The sequence below is a fragment of the Arachis hypogaea genome, chromosome 8 (genome assembly GCF_003086295.3).
Source record: "Arachis hypogaea cultivar Tifrunner chromosome 8, arahy.Tifrunner.gnm2.J5K5, whole genome shotgun sequence".
Taxonomy (NCBI): Eukaryota; Viridiplantae; Streptophyta; class Magnoliopsida; order Fabales; family Fabaceae; genus Arachis; species Arachis hypogaea.
In genome coordinates, this window is record NC_092043.1 from 37,149,483 (window position 1) to 37,170,669 (window position 21,187).

The 21,187-nt window shown below is 28.6% G+C and overlaps 2 protein-coding genes across 2 annotated transcripts; both read right to left on the reverse strand.

Moving 5' to 3' along the window:
• Positions 1-275: 275 nt before the first annotated feature.
• On the reverse strand, positions 276-3,590 carry LOC112705339 (G-type lectin S-receptor-like serine/threonine-protein kinase At4g27290). The gene is made up of 7 exons (XM_072201703.1): positions 2,194-3,590; positions 1,996-2,118; positions 1,776-1,906; positions 1,478-1,688; positions 1,139-1,376; positions 896-1,046; positions 276-800 (listed from the first exon to the last, which is right to left on the reverse strand). The coding sequence occupies exons 1-7, from the start codon at positions 3,464-3,466 to the stop codon at positions 507-509; spliced, it is 2,421 nt and encodes an 806-aa protein (XP_072057804.1). The 5' UTR covers positions 3,467-3,590; the 3' UTR covers positions 276-506.
• A 13,229-nt stretch (positions 3,591-16,819) lies between these two features.
• On the reverse strand, positions 16,820-20,821 carry LOC112707303 (BURP domain-containing protein 6). The gene is made up of 4 exons (XM_025758984.3): positions 20,521-20,821; positions 19,775-19,871; positions 18,366-18,594; positions 16,820-17,619 (listed from the first exon to the last, which is right to left on the reverse strand). The coding sequence occupies exons 1-4, from the start codon at positions 20,560-20,562 to the stop codon at positions 17,100-17,102; spliced, it is 888 nt and encodes a 295-aa protein (XP_025614769.1). The 5' UTR covers positions 20,563-20,821; the 3' UTR covers positions 16,820-17,099.
• Between the last annotated feature and the right edge of the window lie 366 nt (positions 20,822-21,187).

Consider the following 21,187-nt stretch of genomic DNA (forward strand, 5'->3'; position numbering starts at 1 on the left):
TACTTTCTAATAACAAATAAAACTGGTTCTTAGACATCTCTGGCTAAAATGCTGCTGCAGAAACAGAAAACTAACATGAATGCAGCGCAATTGTCTCTCTTCTATCCACGACTTCCATGACTTAAAAAAAAAAAGAATCAAATTATTTGTTATGTTTCATTAATTTACAATGATAGTAAGAATCTATTTATAACTAGAAGGTTAGATAGAAAAAAACGAGGCCAAACAGTATTCGTTCCCAATAATGAAACTGTAGCTAGCTTACGGGAGACTAATTATGAAAGACTTCTTTCTCTTATTACTGATACAGTCTACACAGGTAATCATCACCACATTTTACACAGCTTACACAAGCTAACATGGAACTCAAGAAAACAAAAAATAATTACACAACTGCCATATTGACTCGTAATAGTTAACACTATGGAGTCATTTAATAATTTGCTCAATTTTATTACTACATATGCATTATATATGTTACACATTTTTAAGCAGTGCTTTCTAAATTAACGTGCTTCCAAAATGGACATACTTAATTCATTACCAGAAATTAAATTACTCTTATTTAACGAAGAATAATATTCTCCAACAAACAGAGCTGGTTGTTTTGGTTGAGGCAAGCAAATCTCACTATCTAACATCATAATCACAAACGACATGCTTGGCCTGTCATGTGGATGCTGTTGAAGACACAGAAAACTAATATGGATGCAACGCAATGCTTCGGAGCCGTTGCAAGATTCTTTAAAGTCTTCACTTATCAAATCTAAAGGCCTCCCTTCAATCCACAAATTCCATGCCTGAAAAAAACGCATCAAATTAAGAATCAATAATATCATCAATTCATAGTGGATAGTAGAAGTAGAAATAATAACAGTATATGTGTTCTGCTTACTTGTTCAATAAGATTTGTATTTTGGTTTTGATGTTGGTCTCCTCTATTTTTCTTTCCTGATACTATCTCCAGCAATAAAACACCAAAACTGAAAACGTCTGATTTTACTGAGAAATTTCCATCTATCGCATATTCTGGTGCTATGTATCCACTAATGAATAATATAAGATAATATTAAAAACACAATATTATAGATAATTCTACACTACACAATGGAAATTAAGAAATGGTGAGTATTCGTACTATGTTCCAACAACACAACGTGTAATTTCTGTGGTCTGGTCTCCTCCTAAAATTCGAGCTAAACCAAAATCTGAGATCTTTGGATTCATCTCATCATCAAGTAAAACATTACTTGCCTTGAGATCTCGATGAATAACTCTGTGTCTTGAATCTTGATGAAGATAAAGAAGTCCTTTCGCTATACCGAGAATGATATTAAATCGTGTATTCCAATCCAAAACCCTTTTTTTCGTTTGATCTAGTAAGATGTACATTCAAGTCAAAATTTGCACATATTCAAAGAAGTTTTATGGCTAATATTAACAATTTTACCATGCATAAAAAATGTAGATTTTGTACCAAATATAAAAAAATCCAAGCTTTTGTTAGGCATATATTCATATATAAGTAATTTCTCTTCATTCTGAATGCAATATCCTTGCAGCTTGACGAGATTACGGTGCTGAAGTTTGGCAATTAATGCAATTTCATTCTTAAATTCCTTGATCCCTTGTCCAGAACCGCTTGAGAGCCTCTTAACTGCTATTCTTTGTCCATTTTCTAATGTTCCCTGCCATTTATCAATTGCAAATTAGCTTAAGGGTTTTCCATTCGCTATTCTAATTTTCTTACAAAAGTAGCTTAGTACGTATGTTACCTTAAATACAGATCCAAATCCACCTTCTCCAAGCTTGTTTTTGTGCGAAAAGTTATCAGTGGAAGAAACTATAACTGATAGGTCATACAATGGGACCTTTGGATCTTCCTCTTGTTCTTCCTTGGAACGATCTGTTAATGTTGCGTTAGTCTCTACATTTTACTGTTAATTTTAAAACAAGTTTCTTAATGCTCATCAAAAAACAAAACAGAATTTTTACCTTTTAAAATGCTCCTTGTTCGTCCTTTACGGACCAAAAAGAAAACTAAGACCAGGCCACATAATACGCCAATTGTGACTCCCACTGCAATTCCTATCTTGATCTTGCGTCCATTCTTTGTCTCTGTTTAATGTCACAATGCAAACACAAAGATATTGTCACTCTAATATAAAAGATTAAGGGAAATGTATTACATACCTAATTCTGAAGCTGGCACTCTAATATAAAGATCTTGGCCTGCATCTGGTAGAGTCCTCAAATCATTAAGGTCACCAAACCACAAAGCACAACCACTGCCTTCTCCTCTGATATCCGAATTTGCATAAGCCACGCAAGAACAATTCCTCAGGCATTTGTCTCTGCACTCAACAAGGTTCATGCTCTGATTCAGGTACAAACAATTCGAAGTATCAGGCACTTTCATCTTCACATACTTAACAAACCCATCACTTTCGCAATTCAGTGGCTTGTCGCGCAAGCAACCTCCTGTGTGGTTAGGCCTAAACCCTCTCAAACAATCACAAGCGGACTTATCCCAATCACAATTGGAATTAGGACCACAAACTCCATATCGCTCGCAAAAGACTCTTGGCAGTGAATTATAAACCAGCCATTCTTGGTCAGAATTAATCCAAACCAAATACAGACGCCTGTAGGTGGCTTGATCCAACACCATCCTCGTGGAAACTGAATTGTTATTAAGGAGGTAGAATGAGAAGTACACTTCATCCTTGTTGGAGAAGTAAACATATTCAAAGGTCGATGGGTTCTTTCTCGTTGGTTTGCTACCATAGTCCACTCCAATCCATGGTCCAGAGCTGAACTGTTTCATTGATCCTATTCGTTGCATTGGTTCTGGCCACTTAGTCACATCCATTTCCCAATTAAAGGTTCCTGGTGAAGGATCTTTCTTGTTCTTCCACGCCGTTAAGCGCCTAACGAAACCCGTCCTCAAATCCTTACCAAGCTTCATCCCTGGCAAGAGTGTATCACCAGGGTAATCAAAGCTTTGCCATACATAATTCTTTTCTTCATTCTCATCATCATTGTTTTGTTCTCTTAGAACAAGATTCCCTGAATCCAAGAGCTGCAGAACTGGATTCTTTGGTTTTCTTGCTACGCTCACGGACCATACAACATTGTTGTTGTGACTAAGGAGAAGTGTGTTATTTGTTGTGTTGTTTATAATCAATAGAACAAAGTTTGGATTTGTGGCCGGTTTTTCACGGTTTGCCACCCATACAATGGTTTGGCCTGGGATTTTTTTGTACCAAATGCCAAGGTAGTAATGGTTGGTAGAGTTATCAAGAGCGAAGAAACCAAGTTCAAATTCTCCATTCTTGGAAACTAAGGTCTGGTTTTTACTTAGAGACTGGAAGTGAGTGATGGTATCAGTTTCTGCTTTGATTTTGGAGATTGGAAAGACAAAGCAGAAACATATAATTGGTATAACAATAATGAAGTTTCCCATTGTTCTTTGCAGCTCACAGTGTTTGTAAATTGTGATCACCAAGCTAGGGTCGGTGCTGAAATCTACTTTCTATTATTTATCTATTATAATATATAAAAAGAGGGAGAAAAATAGTGTTATGGCTAATGAATCACACGTAAATTATAACTTTCATATAAAATTGTCATCACATATTTACAATAACATAAAAAATATCTATTTTAAAACATATTTATATTACGATAGAAAATAGTATCTATATAATTAATTTACTATTAATTTCATAATTTCATATATTAAATTATCTACTTTTAAATAAAGTATAATATAAAACTATTAATTTATATTAATAATCTAAATTCTAATATTATATATTTTATTTAAAAAATAAATCTATTATTTTACAAAAATTTATTTATTTATCTATTTATCAATTTATTTATAATGTATAAAAAAAATCAAATAATAACATAATGATTTCTTTACATATTAAATAACTCTCTATTTCTATGTAAATTTTTTTTTTAAGTTAGGAATGAGACTTGAATCTGTGACCTATAGGTGAGTATAAAAAAACTATACTATTTGAGTTATAATTCATTAACCTGTAGTAGCAATGTTATTTCTTTTTAATAGATATAAATTAGTTAATAAAACTTAATTCATTCTCTCTTTTTATTCTATTTTTATTTAGAGGCCTGCTATACATACAAGCATTTTTGGTTTACAAGCTATACAAGTTAGTCTAAGTCCAAGAAAAAAATACGCGCACCACTCCTTTAAAATCGAGCCTTCAACGCATGCGTTCATTATGCCGCACTCTTCCTCTTATTCCTTAATCAAAACGCAAACCGTCAAGATTCGCACTCTTCATCTTTTTCCTCGATCAAAACGCAAACCGTCAATATTCAAACGACATTCGAAACAAAAGATACGTTCCAACTCCTCGCGAAGAGTAAAAAAAAATCAAGAAGAAAAGATACAAATCTCCATAAAAAATCACCAGAAAAAACGATTCTTCTAGGTTTTTTTTAGATTGTCTCTGCCATATGCATCATCCTTAACCAGCAAAACATTAAAAGATTTCAAGAAGAAATATACTGTCTCCTCCATGTTTTAGATGTATTTCTTAAATTCTTTGGGTGTATTTTGGTAATCTGTTGGGTGTATTTCTATAACCGTTTGAGTGTATTTTTGTAATCGTTTGGGGGTATTTCTATAATCGTTTGAGTGTATTCTGAAGTTCCATTATCTTCAAAACAATTTCAAAGCTTGATTTCAGAAACAATGAAAATCGAGAAAAAAACGAAACAAAAAGGAGATCCAACAAATTTGGCAAGAAATTCGAAAAAAGTAGAAACAAAATCTTTTAAAAAATGAAAGTTATATATTTGCACGTTAATTGATTTGAATTAATTTAAAAGTCTGTTAAAGAGGCACGTAACATAAACAACGCGTTTAGTGGGTTTCGTTTTCTTCAAACTTGTAAAGCTTGTAAGCACAAAATACTTATATATAAAAATTAATCATTTTATTTATATTTACTATATAAATCAATATTCACTTCAAACGTCTTTATCTCTTCTCATATAATTATATATAATCATATGTCTCTCACTCTTTTTTCTCTATCTTTTGCTAATATTTTATACAATTATTTAAAAATTTAATTGATGGTCACAGTTTTTTTATTTTACTTTGCTAAATAAGTTGTCCCCTATATATTCCTAAATTAATATAATATATGATGTACAATGTTTTTAATTTTTTTCTATTTTTAATCTAATTCTGTTTAACAATTATATACGGCATTTATCATTTATATATAATTTTTTTAATAATTTATATTTTTCATATTATTTTGTAATAATAATATTTAAATATATACTTTCATGATTCATAAAAACATAAATGTTATTTTTAATTATTAAGATATTATATTTATATTTGTTTTATATTTAATAGCTTTATTTGTAGGTTAAATTTATTAAATATATGTATTAAGTGACAAACTCTTTTAAACACTAAAATATATAATGTCTTTAAAATTTTATTTAAATTTTAATATTAATTTTTAAGGGTTTTTATTAAATATTTTTTATATATAAAAATTAATTCATTTTAGTTCCACGCCACGTGGGTTTAAATTTAGTTATGGTAGTAAAAATTTATAATTAATATTTAAAAATTATTAGATGTAATTTGATAAATTTGACATGTAATGTGTCAAGGGGGATATTTCTTGGGGATATTTCATCAACGTCACCTTTAACACGTATTATTTCAATCGTAGTAGCGACGGTAACGTATCATATTGGTTACTCTTGGGTCTCCTTATCCTCAAAGACTATATGAACTATTGACCTTGACTACTCTTCATAAATGAAAATTATTACCACAAAGTCACAAACTGTGCTTTCACGGAATTTTTTTAAATAAATACAATAAATATAATATTTACTAATTTTTTTAAAAATAGAGTATTTCTATTTTCACTTATACATTTTGTTATTATTGTAAATGAAATATATAATAAAACTATTATTTAAAAATAAGATATATGTAATATGATTTCCTCAAGTATCTTATTTACGACAATAATATCATGCCATTAAATAGTATAACCAAAAGAAATATTTGTAATACAGTTTAAATTAATTTAAAAAATAAAATCGATATAATTTATTATTAAATTATTATATTGATTTGAATTTATCTTGTTTACTATAATAATCATTTAAAAAATTCCATACTTTTCTTGAAGTTTTAGAACTAAATAAATATTAGAAGTATGATATAAGAATTTATCTTTAAATATTATTTGCTAAGTAAAAGGTATATAACATTTTTTATCATATAGTTTAAGATTTAGCCTTTAAAATTTAAAAACACTGCATTTTTTTCCAGCACACAGATTAACATTCATCGGATATAGTTCTGATAGGTGAATATCACTTTTCAGTTAATATGTAATCTAATTCACCTTACAAAATAAGTAAAAACTATTTAAGAAAAAAGTAGATTGTATTTCAAATAAAAATGGACATAAAGTATAATTTTATCTTTATATGTAATTTGACAATTAAAATTGTTAATGAATAATATTTCGAGATATTATCTGAAATTGAATGGCGTTTTGGACTTAGATATGAGATTCAAGCATTTTTAATGAATGTTCTGACTTATTCACCGAGAGAGAAGAATTTTTGATGTCTTCGTATGGACAATAGCAAAGAAATATCCGTAAAAAACTGTGACGCTTAAGTTAGCAATATTTTTAGCAGCTTAAAGTAAAATTAAATTGAAAAAAAAATATCTCAATGATAAGATATTTATAGAATTATAGATGAAATTATTCATCTCTTAAAGACAATTTTAAATTGTAGTAGGTGGCTATTCTCTTTTAAAATGAGAAGTTACCCTCATGATTGAATTCAAAGTTGTTGAGGAATATTTAGCTTAATTCCCGAGTCGGTTCGAATACGGGTTATGGTGACATGTATCTTAGTTGGTTCTATCCATGTGGACGAGGCAACACGAACTAAACCTGTTACTGTTGGGTTGAGTTGCTTAGTAATGGCCCAATCTAAAGGCTAGTTGCTGAGAGTAGATTCTTGGGTTAGACTACATTTAGTTTAGGTATGAACAAATAGTAGATATTTTAGTTACAATTTTGTTATACATATAATTCTTTTTGGCAAATAAGTTCAAATAAATTAATCTTAATCCAACAAAATTCACTTACATTACGCGAGCATGAAATTACATTGTTTTTTTTTTTTACATTCTTCCTCCAATGTTTGTATCCTGCGTTCCACTTCCTTTTACTCATTCTCTTCTTTTTTGTATTCTTTCTCTTTTTTCTTCGTATTCCTTTTTCTTTGCGTGTTTTATCTTTATCGTCGTTCTTTTTATTGCTGCATTTTTTCCTCCTCTTTCTATTAATTTTGCAACATTATATATATATTTTTTTTCTCTGTTCGGTTTTTTCCTTCTATTAAGCTTAGTTTGATTTTGGATTTTATAAATGATGACAAATATTTATTGAGTTAAAGCCCAAATGTGTTTAATTGTGTGCTAAGTGATGTATGCCCAATCAAATGCTGCTTCAGCCCACTACAGCAATGCTTCAGCAAATTAAAGTGTTACATCTCCAAGCTTTAAGTCCATCACAGCAAATAGAAGGCAGCTCATTTGTTTCTTAGTGCTCCAAGAATAATAGACAAGCCCAACTCTCATCATAGCACCGTTCAGTAAATACTAAATACAAGGCTAAAAAAAAGAGGGAGGACAGCGAAAAATAAGGGAACAACAACTATTCAAGGACAGGTGTGGCTCTGTGAAAACAAGAAGGACACAAGCACATCTCCACTATCCCAAGGACATCAGCTAAGCAACATTTGGCTAGTGGGTGAGCAAAACACAAACTTACTAATAGTAGTAGCAACAGGAGTTACGGAGAAAAATGAAAAAGGAGTGCATGCCAAGAAAGAAAGAAAAGCAGAGGACAACAGAGATGGTGGACGGGTTCGTCATCCAGCAGAGGTAGTGGAGCATGATGAAGAAGGACTGCATGACAGCAGTGACAGCTCCAACGGGTAGCAAGGACAAGCAAATGGAAGAGGCAAAAATGTAAGCAAGCTAAAAACATATAAGAAGCCTCATTCCATCATTTCATAACAAGAAAAAGAAAGCACAAACACAGAGCATCATCTCAAACATTGAGCTAAAATCTTTTTCTTCTACTCAAGCTTAATTTCTGATTTTCTTTGTTATGGTTGTCTTGTGTCATTTTTTGTCTTGAGAAAAAGGCTGATCTTGTGAGTTGAAAAGCCAAGAGAGAAAAGACAAAAGTGATGCAAAAGAACCACCGATTTCTGATGTAATTGAGTTGTTGAACTAGGATTAGTTTTCCTTGCCAAGTTGGGTTAGCACTTGGTGAGTTTGAATCTGTCTAGATTTCCCTTCCAAGTTGGGACAACACTTTGGGTAGCTAAGTTTTGGTGAAAAAAACTTAGGGGTAGATACTAATTGAATTAGGAAGTAATTCAATAGTATTGGTGAATGTAATCAGTGGATTATAGTGGAAATTTCACCATGGTTTGTGGTGGAGACTGGACGTAGGATTCATTGCACTAAGAATTTGAACTAGGATACATGCTGGCCTTTTTCTCCTCTTCCATACTCTCTATTTGTTCTGCATACGAGACAAAATGAAATAATCTCCTGTAACTTAAGCTTCTGTTAAAACAGAGTTTAAAACTTTAAGTTTTAAGCCAACTTGATTCAATCCCACCCCTTCTCAAGTTCAAGTAGATCCATCACCTTCCAAGAAGAATTATGAGAAAATGAAATAAGAAGATGAAGAAGAAGCAGCAGCAGAAGTTGAAGAGAAAGAAGAGGAAGAGTTTTGAATTATGCAAAACTTATCAGAATACAAATACGCAGAAAAATTTTCAAAATACACCGAAGCTAGAATGGAACAGATTCATCATAATAATAATTCAAATTCAAAACTCCTACACCGAAATTTTGCTACAAATGCACAAAAATATTTCTTTTAATGCATTTTTCTTCTTCTTTTTTTTTCTTATTTCTTTTTTTCTTTTAGTTGAATGAATATATGTTCATCATCTTTCAAGTAATTTTGCAGCATTATATGTAATTTTTTTCTTTGTTTGATTTTTTTATTTTTATTCTTGTTAAGAGAATAAAACAAGAAGAAACTTGAGAAGGTAAAACAAGAAGGAAAAGATGAATAAGAAAAAAAAGTTGATGATGATGATGATGATGAAAAAGAAGAATAAGCAGTAGCAGAAAATGAGAAGGAAGAAGAGGAAGAGTTTTAAATTATGCATAATTTATTATCAGAAGACAAATACACCGAAAAATTTCTAAAATACACCAAAAGTTTTTCAAAATATACCGAAACGAGAATGGAACAGATTTATCACAATAATAATTCAGATTCAGAACCCTTACACCGAAATTTTGCAACAATGCACAAAAATATTTCCTTTAATACATTTTTCTTATTTTTTTCTTTCTTTTAGTTGAATGAATGTAGGTTCATCCTCTTCCCAGTAATTTGCAGTATTATGTGTTTCTTCTTCTTTGTTTTTTTTTTGTTTTTTTTAAGAGAGTAAAATAAGAAGAAACTTGAGAAAGTAAAACAAGAAAAATATGAATAAGAAAAAAAAAACAGAAGAAGAAGAAGAAGATGATGATGATGATGATGAAAAAGAAGAAAAAGCAGCAGCAAAAAATAAGGAGGAGGAAGAAGAAAAGTTTTGAATCATGCATAACTTATCAGAATAAAAATATACCAAATTTTTTTAACAATAACACATAAGTTTCTTATTTTTTATACCAAAATTTTGTTACAAATACACAGAAATATTTTTTTTAATGATGCATTTTTTTCTTCTTCTTTTTTTCTTTATTTATTTCTTTCTTTTAGTTGAATGAATGTAGGTTCATAATCTTCCAAGTAATTTTGCAGCATTATGTGTTTCTTTTTCTTCTTTGTTTGATTTTTTTTAATTCATGTTAAGAGAGTAAAATAAGAAAAAACTTGAGAATGTAAAATAAGAAGGAAAAGATGAATAAGAAAAAAAAACAAGAAGATGATGATGATGATGAAAAAGAAGAAAAAGCAGCAGCAAAAAATAAGGAAGAGTAAAAGGAAGAGTTTTGAATTATACAGAACTTATTAAAATAAAAGTACACTAAATTTTTTTTAATAATAACACATAAATTTCTTAGTTTTTACATCGAAATTTTGCTATAACTACACAGAAATATTTTCTTTAATGTTACATTTTTTTCTTTTTTTTCTTACTTCTTTCTTTTTTGTAGTTGAATAAATATAAGTTCATCCTCTTTTAAGGAATTTTACAGCATTATGTGTTTCTTCTTCTTCTTTGTTTGATTTTTTTTTATTTTTGTTAAGAGAGTAAAAACAAGAAGAAACTTGAGAAGATAAAATAAGAAGGAAAAGATGAAGATGCAGCAGCAAAAGATGAGAAGAAAGAAGAGTAAGAAGTTTGAATTATGCATAACTTATCTGAATATAAAAATACACCAAAATTTGTTAACAATAATACATAAATTTCTTTATTTTTACACCAAAATTTTGCTACAAATACATAGAAATATTTTCTTTAATGATTACAATACACAAACTGAGTTTTAAAAAAATGACTGAATTATCAACAAAAACACATCCAAATCAATTTTGAATCAGACAACGTCATCAATATAGCAAAAAATATATGATAATGATAATAATAACAACGATAATGATAACGACGATACATATAAGAAGAAAACGATGATGACTATAACGATAATGATCATGATGATGAAGGAGAAGGAGGAAAATGAAGGGAGAGAAGAAATTCCAATGAGAAAAGAAGGAGAAAAAGGAAGTGATGTTGGTGACGACGATAACGAAAGAGAAAAATAATAAAAAAAGAAGGAAAAGAACGTGCGCAGCAAAGGCACGAAGAAGAACGGACACGCGTGAATATGAATGATTTGTTGAACTTGTTTAGTTAATTAACTTGTATATAGAAATTTATTCAATATTTTTTATTATTTTACTGATTTTGAAACATTATTTTATTTAAATCAGGGGAATATATTTTTTCATAATCTATACCGGGTCTTTGTGAAAAATCTTTTGCTACAAGTCGAGTTTTGTAGCATACAACTTCATTTTTCTCATTTTGTTTTCTCACAAATACCCATTGGTATCAAACGGGTTTTACATCTTTTGGTGTATAGACTACAGGTCCAAAGACTTCACGTTTTGCAAGTGAGTCTAACTCAGCCTTCATGGCTTCTTCTCATTTTGGCCAATCATTCCTTTGTCGACATTCTTCGACTATTCTTGACTCAAAATCCTTACTTTCATGCATGATATGGGTTAACCACCAAAAACGTCCCCGAAATTAGTCAAACACTGACAAAAATACACCCGAATTTTACTATCGACAAAAATGCCTTCAAATAATTTAAAAACACAACAATAATACCCAACAGTAAATATATATTTTTAAAAAATACTTTAGAGATTGAATTTTGATGTAATTTTTTGCAGGCATGATTATAAAATTAAGATATTATTATATATAAAAATTGGTGATTTTTTGTTAAGTATATATTTTTTTATAATTTTTTTGTTAACAACTAATAATACTTTTAGAAAATCACAAAACAATATATACAAAACAAAAAATCACCAAATTTTTTAAAAAATAATATCTCATTTTTATAATCATGCTTACAAAAAATTACATCAAAATTCAATCTCTAATGTATTTTTTGAGAAATACATATTTAATGTTAGTTTTTTTGCAAGATTATCTTACATTAAATATGTATTTCTCAAAAAATACATTAGAAATTGAATTTTAATGTAATTTTTTGCAAGCATGATTAAAAAAAATAAGATATTATTATTCTTTAAATTTGGTGATTTTTTGTTGAGTATATATATTTTTTTTTGTAATTTTTTGTTAACAACTAATAATACTTTTAAAAATTCACAAAAAATATATACTTAGAAAAAAATTACCAAATTTTAAGAATAATATCTTATTTTTTTTAATTATGCTTGTAAAAAATCACATCAAAATTCATTCTCTAAGGTATTTTTTGAAAATATATATTTACTGTTGGGTATTGTTGTTATATTTTAAAATTATTTAAAGGTCTTTTTGTCGATAATAAAATTCGGATATATTTTTGTCAGCGTTTGAATAATTCGGAGGCATTTTTGGTGGTTAATCCTGCATGATATTTAATGTCACATTATATGTAAATATTTCATTGACAATTGTCTTATTTCGGTCCTATTTCTTTCCTGTAAAGACATAATTTATTGAGATCTCGTCATTTTCACAATTTTCAGGTACTTGAACGTCTTCTAGCGTTATAACTATATCAGAATTTTGGACAACTGCATGTGTCTTTACTATGTCTTTTTCAATAGGAATAGAATTTCCTCCTTTTCTTTTTTGAGGATTTTTGTCTTTGGAACCAATAGGTCTGCCACGTTTCTGGCGTGAATTTGTTTCAATGGCTATTTTTTTGACTGGGACATCAATTCGAATTGGGGCATTTTCTGTTGGTATATAAGATTTTGTTATCTTCTTTGTATCGAAAAATGCATCAGGCAATTCATTTGCTATTCTTTGTAAATGTATAATCTTTTGAACTTCTAGTTTATATTGTCGTGATCGAGGATCTAAATGCATCAAGGATGATGCATTCCAATTAAATTCCTTTTTAAGAAGTTTATTCTCTTCCCCTAATGTTGAAAATTTTGATTCATCAAAATGACAATCTGCAAACCGAACTTTAAATACAGCTCTAGTTTGTATCTCAAGCTACCTCACTATAAAGGGCGAATCATATCCAACATATATCCCCAATTTTCTTGGGAGTCCCATTTTGGTGCGAGAAGGTGGTGCAATGGGAACATATATCGCATACCCGAGTTTTTTTAAATGGGAAATATTTTGCTGTTGGCCAAAAGCTAATTTGCATAGGAGAGAACTGATGGTAACTTGTTGGTCTTAAATGAATGAGTGCTGCGGCATGCAAAATAGCATGCCCCAAACCGAGGTTGGAAGATTTGTTCTCATAAGTAAGGTCTAGCAATTAATTGGAGGCACTTAATAAGTGATTCTGCTAATCCATTTTGTGTGTGAATATAAATTACTGGATGTTCAATACTTATTCTATTAGTCATACAATAAGCATCAAAAGCTTGGGAAGTAAATTCACCAGCATTATCAAGACGAATTGCTTTAATTGAATTTTCTGGTAACTGTGCTTTTAATCGAATAATTTGTGCAAGTAATCCTGCAAATGCCAGGTTATGAGAAGACAATAAGCACACATATGACCATCTCGAAGATACGTCTATTAGGACCATAAAATATCTAAAAGATCCACATAGTGGTTGAATAGGTCTACATATATCGTTTTGAATTCTTTCTAGGAATTCAGGAGACTCAAACCCAATCTTTACTGGTGATGGCCTTAAAATTAACTTCTTCTGAGAACATGCAGCACAACAAAATTTACTAAATTTAAGAATTTTCTGGTTCTTTAGTGAATGTTTATGGGAGTTGTCAATAATTCTCTGCATCATGGTTGTTTCCGGATGACCCAATCGGTCGTGCCAAGTTATAAATTCATTTAGGTTAGTAAACTTCTGATTTATAATGGCATGTGATTTAATTGCACTAATTTTGGTATAATATAACCCAGATGAAAGTGAGAGTAATTTTTCTAATATAACCTTTTTATTTAAATCATGAGTTGTGATATACATAAGTACTTATGATTTTTCTCATTCATTGTTTCAATATGATATCCATTTTGGCGAATATCTTTGAAACTCAACAATTTCTTCAGAGACTTAGTAGATAATAGTGTATTATTTATTATAAATTTTGTTCCTTCGGAAAACAAAATTATAGCTCTTCCAGAGCCTTCTATCACATTACCCGAGGCAATAATAGTATTAACATATTCTTCTGTTGGCACAAGATGGGTAAAATATATATTACTTTTGAGAATAGTGTGCGAACTTGCACTATCCGCAAGACAAATATCTTCACTATATTTCATTGCCATTCTCTTCAAAGACAAATAATAATAAAATGAATAGAAATATTTGCGCAGTAAAACATCTTGATTGAAAATATTTTTCTAAGAAGTATAGTATATACTAAAAATTTTATTATTATTATCTTGACACATTCAGTAATTTTGAAATTCATAAATATTTTATTATACATCATACTTGAAATTTAGATGCATAGAAAATAAAACTTAATAATAAGTTTCTTACATTATTTATTTACATGAATACTTAACAAATTCACATATTAAACTATTCCATTATTGATCAAATGACAAATATTTCCTTCAAGATCCTCAAAGAAATCAGACACATCATAACGAGTGGCAAAATTTTTAGCATCATTTGAAACAAAATTTGTTTCCTTTCCTTTGTCATCCTTTTTCAAAGATGCATGATAAAGATCGACTAGGTGCCTTAGGGTACGACAGGTACGCGACTAATGTCCATTTCCACCACAACGGATACATTTATCCTCTGCTGATTTATTTTGCCCAATGTTTCTTTCTTTATCCCACTTCTAATGAGATCCTTTCTTGTGAATATAATTCTTCTTCCTTCCATAATTTTCTTGTTACCAAAACCTTGCCATTTACCTCTTATGAGGTAATGATTTGTCGCATTTGCTTCAGGAAATGGGGCGGCGCCAGCTAGACGCGTTTTATGATTTAAAAACAACTCATTGTTGCGTTCAGCAACAAGAAGGCAAGAAATTAGTTCAAAATATTTTTTTAAATCTTTTTTTTGATATTGCTGCTGCAGGAACACATTCGAGGCATGGAAGGTAGAGAAAGTTTTCTCTAACATATCATTATCAGTTATTTTATCCTGACATAATTTCATTCGTAAGGTGATTCGAAACATTGCTGAATTATATTCATTTATGGATTTAAAATCCTGTAGACGCAAGTGCGTCCATTCATATCGGGTTTGAGGAAGTATCAACGTCTTTTGACGATTATACCTTTCTTCAAGGTCTTTTCACATATCTGCAAGATCTTTTAATGTGAGATATTTATTTTTCAATCCTTCGTCAAGATGACGACAAAGGAAAATAATGACTTTGGCTTTATCCTTCTGGAATGCATTATTTTTAGCCTTAATGGTATCTCTAAAATACATTGAATCAAGATAGATTTTAGCATCTAGTATCCATGATAAATAATTATTTTTAAATATATCAAGAGCATTAAATTCAAAATAAGAGAGTTTCGACATAATAAAAATTTGTTATCTAGAATCTTCCTAAAATTTGATTAGAATCTTATGCTGATAACGTGTTGTAGAATAAATAAATAATTAAGGAAGATATAATCAATATAAAATAAAAAAGTATAAATAAAAAACACTAATATTAATATTTACTACAATTAATATCTTAATATAAAAATATTTCATATATAATAGCATATATAAAAGAGAGAAAGAGAGAAAAGTGTTTTAACAATATGAAAAAAGAGAAAAGATTTTATTGATCGTGTATATTATTCTTCATATCGAATCCTCTATTTATAAACGTACAAAGTTAAAGTTTAACTTTAGTTTTCGAACCTTTCACTTGAAAAATGTTTAACATTTTTTTAATTATTTAAATACAAAACGATGCTAATGTTTTAACTAAAAAACTATTAAAAAAACTCCTCCACAAAACGGCAGTGCCGTTTTCATTTTGTAACTTTTTCTAAAATTAAAAAAAATGAATCACGTCAATAACGTTTTAGTTATTTTTAATTTTTGTTATTTAAAAAATTAAAGATCATGGGAAAAGAAGCATCAAACTATGAATGACCTAATAACACTGTATTTTTTTAAATAAAATTTATTATGACCGTTATTAATAATTTTAGCATATTTTAGTGATTTTTTTTATAATTCTCCAAAGAGTAAACAGATAAAATAATTAAAGAGAATAATTATTAATAAAAATAATTCAATAAATTTATTTATTTTTACCATTTATAATTTTATTTTAAATCAAATTAAAAACGTACAAATCTACAAAATTTTTTCAAGTATTTAATCTTATTTTTTTATGATTCCTTCGCTATTATTTTCAATTTTTTTAATTAAAATATTTGAAAACAACCAAAACATCATTCACGTTTTCTATTTTCAGATTTTAAATAAACTTTCAAAATGAAAACGGTACTGCCGTTTTCTGGAAATTTTTTAAAATATTTTTTAATTAAAACGTTGGCACCGTTTTATATTTAAATAATTAAAAAAAGAGAAAGTATAGGGAACCAATGACCTAAGCGTACATTGTCCTATCAGGTTATGCTTTTGGGAATCAGGTTATGCTTTTGGGATGAGTGGTTTCAGGACATGGTATTAGAGTTCCAGATCCGGAAGGTCAAGAGTTTGAATCTTGGTGAACCCAAAATTAGTTTTTTATAACATGAGATAAACCAAAGATTTAGTCCATTGTACACATTGTACGTTTAGTTCATTGGCTCCCTAGCACTACTCTTAAAAAAATATTTTTTACACACAAAACGTAGGTCATGTTTTATGTTTTTCAAAAGTAAAAAATTCCATATACTCACCTACACTAAAATATAGAGGCACATCACATTATTTATTACAATATTAAAAAAAAAATTAGCCGTAAAATTTTCGTCATGCAACTGGACACTACCACCGCCTAGGCGCCTGCCCATGAAAAGTGAATGCCACCAATTTGCTCTGAACAAACCTATGCTAATGGAGGAACGTTCTCATCAAACTCAATTTTTATCATCACTCCATTATTTTAACAGTACCTTAACCAACTTATATATAGAAAATAATTAATACATACAGGACCATAGCTATAAATACCAGCCAGATAACATATATATCCTACATTGATCCCCATACATCAAACCTTATTATACCTTGCTCGATCTTCTAGCCAGATATGACATTCTTGCATTCCACAAATTCAACATCTCTTATTTAGATAAGTAGTTGTTTTCTTGAATGCAAGAATTTGTATTTGGTTGGTCTATCTAGCTAGTAAGATCCGGGCACCCAAAGAAGGGTATCAGTGGCAAGAAAATGACAAACGGGAACAGTTCCAGGCTTAACATTAAGTTGCATAAAAGCAGGATTATCACTAGCCCAATGCCTAGTATTATTATGGCAAATTGCTAGAGCTTTAGCTTTTGTCCCATCTTCGATAGACACCAATGGAACATTATAAGCCCTTGATTCCACTTTGTGGCAGTAGAACACAGCATAAGGGTAATTCAGTTTGTGGCACACTACAGCTTTATCACCATTTTTTGTCACTCCCTTCAGCACACTGTATTCCTCTGCCTTTTCATTTTCCTTCTCCAACTCTGTTGAAAGTAGTTTTATGTTCTTCCCAAGCTTCAAAACCGCAAAGTTTACCAATGAGTCCAGAGAGGTGGCACAGTATTTTTCCTCCCCCTTAATGGCAGGGCTTTCGCAAAGCTCAAGTGTGTCTTTCACTGTCTTAGCATCGGTTGACTCAGCCTCTATGCCAAAACGCTTCAGAATCTCTAGGAGCCTGAAATTGGTAATGCTTAGTGCTTAGTGACATAGTCATCAGTGCTAATTAGAGAATAAAAAATAATATTTATATACTAAAATCAATCAAGACCAATATATTTGTATATAAATATATATATAATTTAATTTATTTTTAATATATATTTATATTTTAACATGTATTTTATACATAAATATATTGATAATTAATTTTGGTGACTGATTTTGATGTATACGTAGCATAGTTATTAAAAAAAACACAAAATTATCTTATTTGATTTAACATGTATAATTTTATAATTATATATTTATTATATTTAAAATTATCTATTTATTTTAGTAATAATTAATGAATATAAATTAAAAAATTGAACTATTTGATTAATTTTTATCATCTTCTAGACATTTTTATATTATTAATAGCAAAAATATTAAGGAAAAAAAATATAAAATCAATTCAGAACAACTGAAGTTACCTTATTTTATATTAAAGTTATTTATTGTAGAATTATAAATTTTACATACATTAAATTAAAAATATTAATTAAACAAGATAACTTTAATTTATTGTTCATTAGTATTATTGTATTAATATTTTAATAGTTAGTTGTCTTTTAATTTGTTACTAGATATATCTAAGTTTATTTATCATAAACAGTTTTAGTCTGCAACAATACAATGCAAGAAATAATAATTGATACATTTAAAATTGACAAGGGATAGATTTTTAACAAGTGTTGTCAATAATAATCACTTCCTCAATACCTGGTACTGGAAAATGGGGTGATCTTTGCAAGTGAGTTTGGTAAAAAGGTGAAGTCACTAGAACGCTTAGGGAACTCAAGTTTGAGTTTCTTGCCAGGATGAAGGTCTTGTTCAAGGAAAAATGTGACATTCAGCACTGTATCTTTGAGTCCATTAGGGTCCCTCAGTTTGCCATAGACGTCAACATCTATTTTGTTGTTGCTTATCTTAAGTCCTCGATCGCCAATTCCTTATTAACACCAAAAGGCGAACAGAGATTAGATAGTGAGATTAGGCTCGGCAAAAATTGAGTGAATTTCAATGTAATTTGAGGGTAGTTTCCTTTGTAACAACCACCACCACCATAAAAACTTAAAAAAGCACTTTGAAATAGTAATTTTTAGTATTTTTAATTATTATTTGATCAATATAAATATTAAATTATTTTTAATAAATAAAATTTATTAATTTATGTATATAAATTATATTAATTTATATATACAAATTTTTATAAATATAGGTACAAATTATATATTTATTTTATATAAAATTTGTATAAATATAAATATAAATATAATTTTTTACTGATTAAATATTAATAAAAAATAATAATATTTATTAATTATATAATATTGTTTAAAAACCTTAGTTTAAAAATTAAAATTAGTTACATAGATGAAATGATGTTATTGCATCCTATTACATCTACAACAGTGAGATCATGCATTTACATATTGATTTTTTTTTAATTCCTTTGTGTAGGATCTTTTTAAATATTTATCTACTATTTTTATCATTTTCTATTTTTTATATGATCCACTCTTTTTAACTAAATGCATTATTTTTCTCCACATGTTCAAATTACCTATATGACAATATTTTATTATCTTTTGAACAATAGGCAGTGTAATATTAAATACAAGTTTTAATCAATAAAATATTAAATACTATTTATTAATAAGTAATAGTCTGAAACAAATTTCAATGCTCATCCCTCGTTGTTAAACCATTATTTATGATTTTATTTAGACAAAGTGATGAATTAAAAGTTAAAAGTTTATATGTCATCTTATTATATTTATAATTTGTCCAAACTCCAAATAGATAATTATTGAAGAATGGAAATAGTATATAAAAAATAATGATAGAATAAATTGAATGGAAATAGTATATAAAAAATAATGATAGAATAAATTTCCTAAGTGGAATTATATGAGTTATGACCTTTGCAAAGTTAAATTCCAACAAGGGTTTTTTTGTCCTTCCAATTCTGTAATTTTTTTTTCGGTTCCTTCTTGTCTAGAGTACTTGTGTGTAATGCAAAGAACAATAAACGACCAAACAACTGAAGTAGATGTAATTAAAGGTTAAATATGAGAAGTGGAAGAATTGGAATCTGGAATCTCAAATTCATACTACCACATACTGACCAGGCTTCGTGAGATCCCTTAATGCTTTAGGCATGTGATCAGGGTTTCCCCATAACATCTCATTTGCTTGGACATGGCTACCTAATAAGAATGCAACCTGCCAAAAGTTTCAATTATTATTATTATTATAATATCAAAAACAAACTGAGCATACATAATAAGTGATTTATCAGAATACTTTTAAAATAGAAAAATGTTAGAAAATTATTAGAATTTATTATTTTTAATTATTAATTAATTATTTATGTTTAAAAATGTAAATTAAAGTATGTTGTCATGTTATTAAACTAAAGAGAATTAGATTAAATGCTTAAAGTAATAATTAAAATAATAAATTCTGATAGCACTCTAACATTTCTATTTAAAATATGAAATCGAAGAGAAACTTTCAAATAGTGAATATAAAACATTTATTAACTATAATAAAATTATTTATCCAAAAAATTTATTATGTTAGGCAAAAGGATTTTCTTTTATTTGTCTTATATTTAAATTATTTGTTTATTTGTAAGAATAAATTAAACATAATAAAAATTAAATCCTAAATAATTATATATCCAGTATTATCAATACTAGTCAAATTCTTTTACAATAACAATTATAATTGGAAAAAAAATGAAGTTTCAAATATATTTAATGTATTGAGCATTTTAATTAAATATATCTAGTATTAAAAACTTGCCTTAATAAATTATAACAACTTTAAGGGCTTCACTTTTATTTTTCTGAATAGAGATAAAACTTACACAGAAAAGTGCCGAGATGAGGCCACAGTGACCAGACTCCATTTACTTCCAGGCTACGAAATACTTAGGACATACAATACCAACAATTTATAGAAATTAAATGCATCTAAATTCAATAACTACTGTGCATAATTCGGATAATATAAGTTGATCAAAAGCCTATGGATCTACTCCTTCCACGTATCTATTTTGGTCATCTATCGTTTTTGGACCTCCATTATTGAGCTTACAGGACGTAACTCTGAATTTTCTACTTTCTTTCCATCCGTTAATATTACACATCAATCATATGCCGGGGGACGGGGACTGATGATTATTTTCATGTCCTATATATATTTTCCAGCTATTTTAAGATTTAATACAACAACAATAATAAAGTTTTATCTCACTCAATTATGTATTATATAGTGATATCACATATGAAATCTGGTTTGATTACCTCATACTGAGAATTTTTTTTAGATCTTCTTTTATCATTATCTATTGATTTATCTCTTATTTAAGGCTCGATTGGATTGATTTAAAAAATATATATATTTATTTTTTTTATCTTTTCAACAAAAATTTGTTTTTTTAAAATAAATATTATTTTATTATTATAAAATAAAGAGAAAATGATAAATTGATCTCTGACGTTTTTGTCTATGGACATTTAAGTCTCTAAAGA

Bases quoted from the DNA above. Each gene is read 5' to 3' on its own strand.
- LOC112705339 (XM_072201703.1), bottom strand. From the start codon at position 3,466: ATGGGAAACTTCATTATTGTTATACCAATTATATGTTTCTGCTTTGTC. The intron at 2,119-2,193 runs GTATGTAATACA...GACATTAAACAG, and splicing joins AGTGCCAGCTTCAGAATTAG to AGACAAAGAATGGACGCAAG. The intron at 801-895 runs GTAAGCAGAACA...CGTTTTTTTCAG, and splicing joins ATACAAATCTTATTGAACAA to GCATGGAATTTGTGGATTGA.
- LOC112707303 (XM_025758984.3), bottom strand. From the start codon at position 20,562: ATGGAGTCTGGTCACTGTGGCCTCATCTCGGCACTTTTCTGT. The intron at 18,595-19,774 runs GTCAGTATGTGG...GGTGTTAATAAG, and splicing joins AAGGGATCTCACGAAGCCTG to GAATTGGCGATCGAGGACTT. The intron at 17,620-18,365 runs GTATTGAGGAAG...TACCAATTTCAG, and splicing joins ACCCCATTTTCCAGTACCAG to GCTCCTAGAGATTCTGAAGC.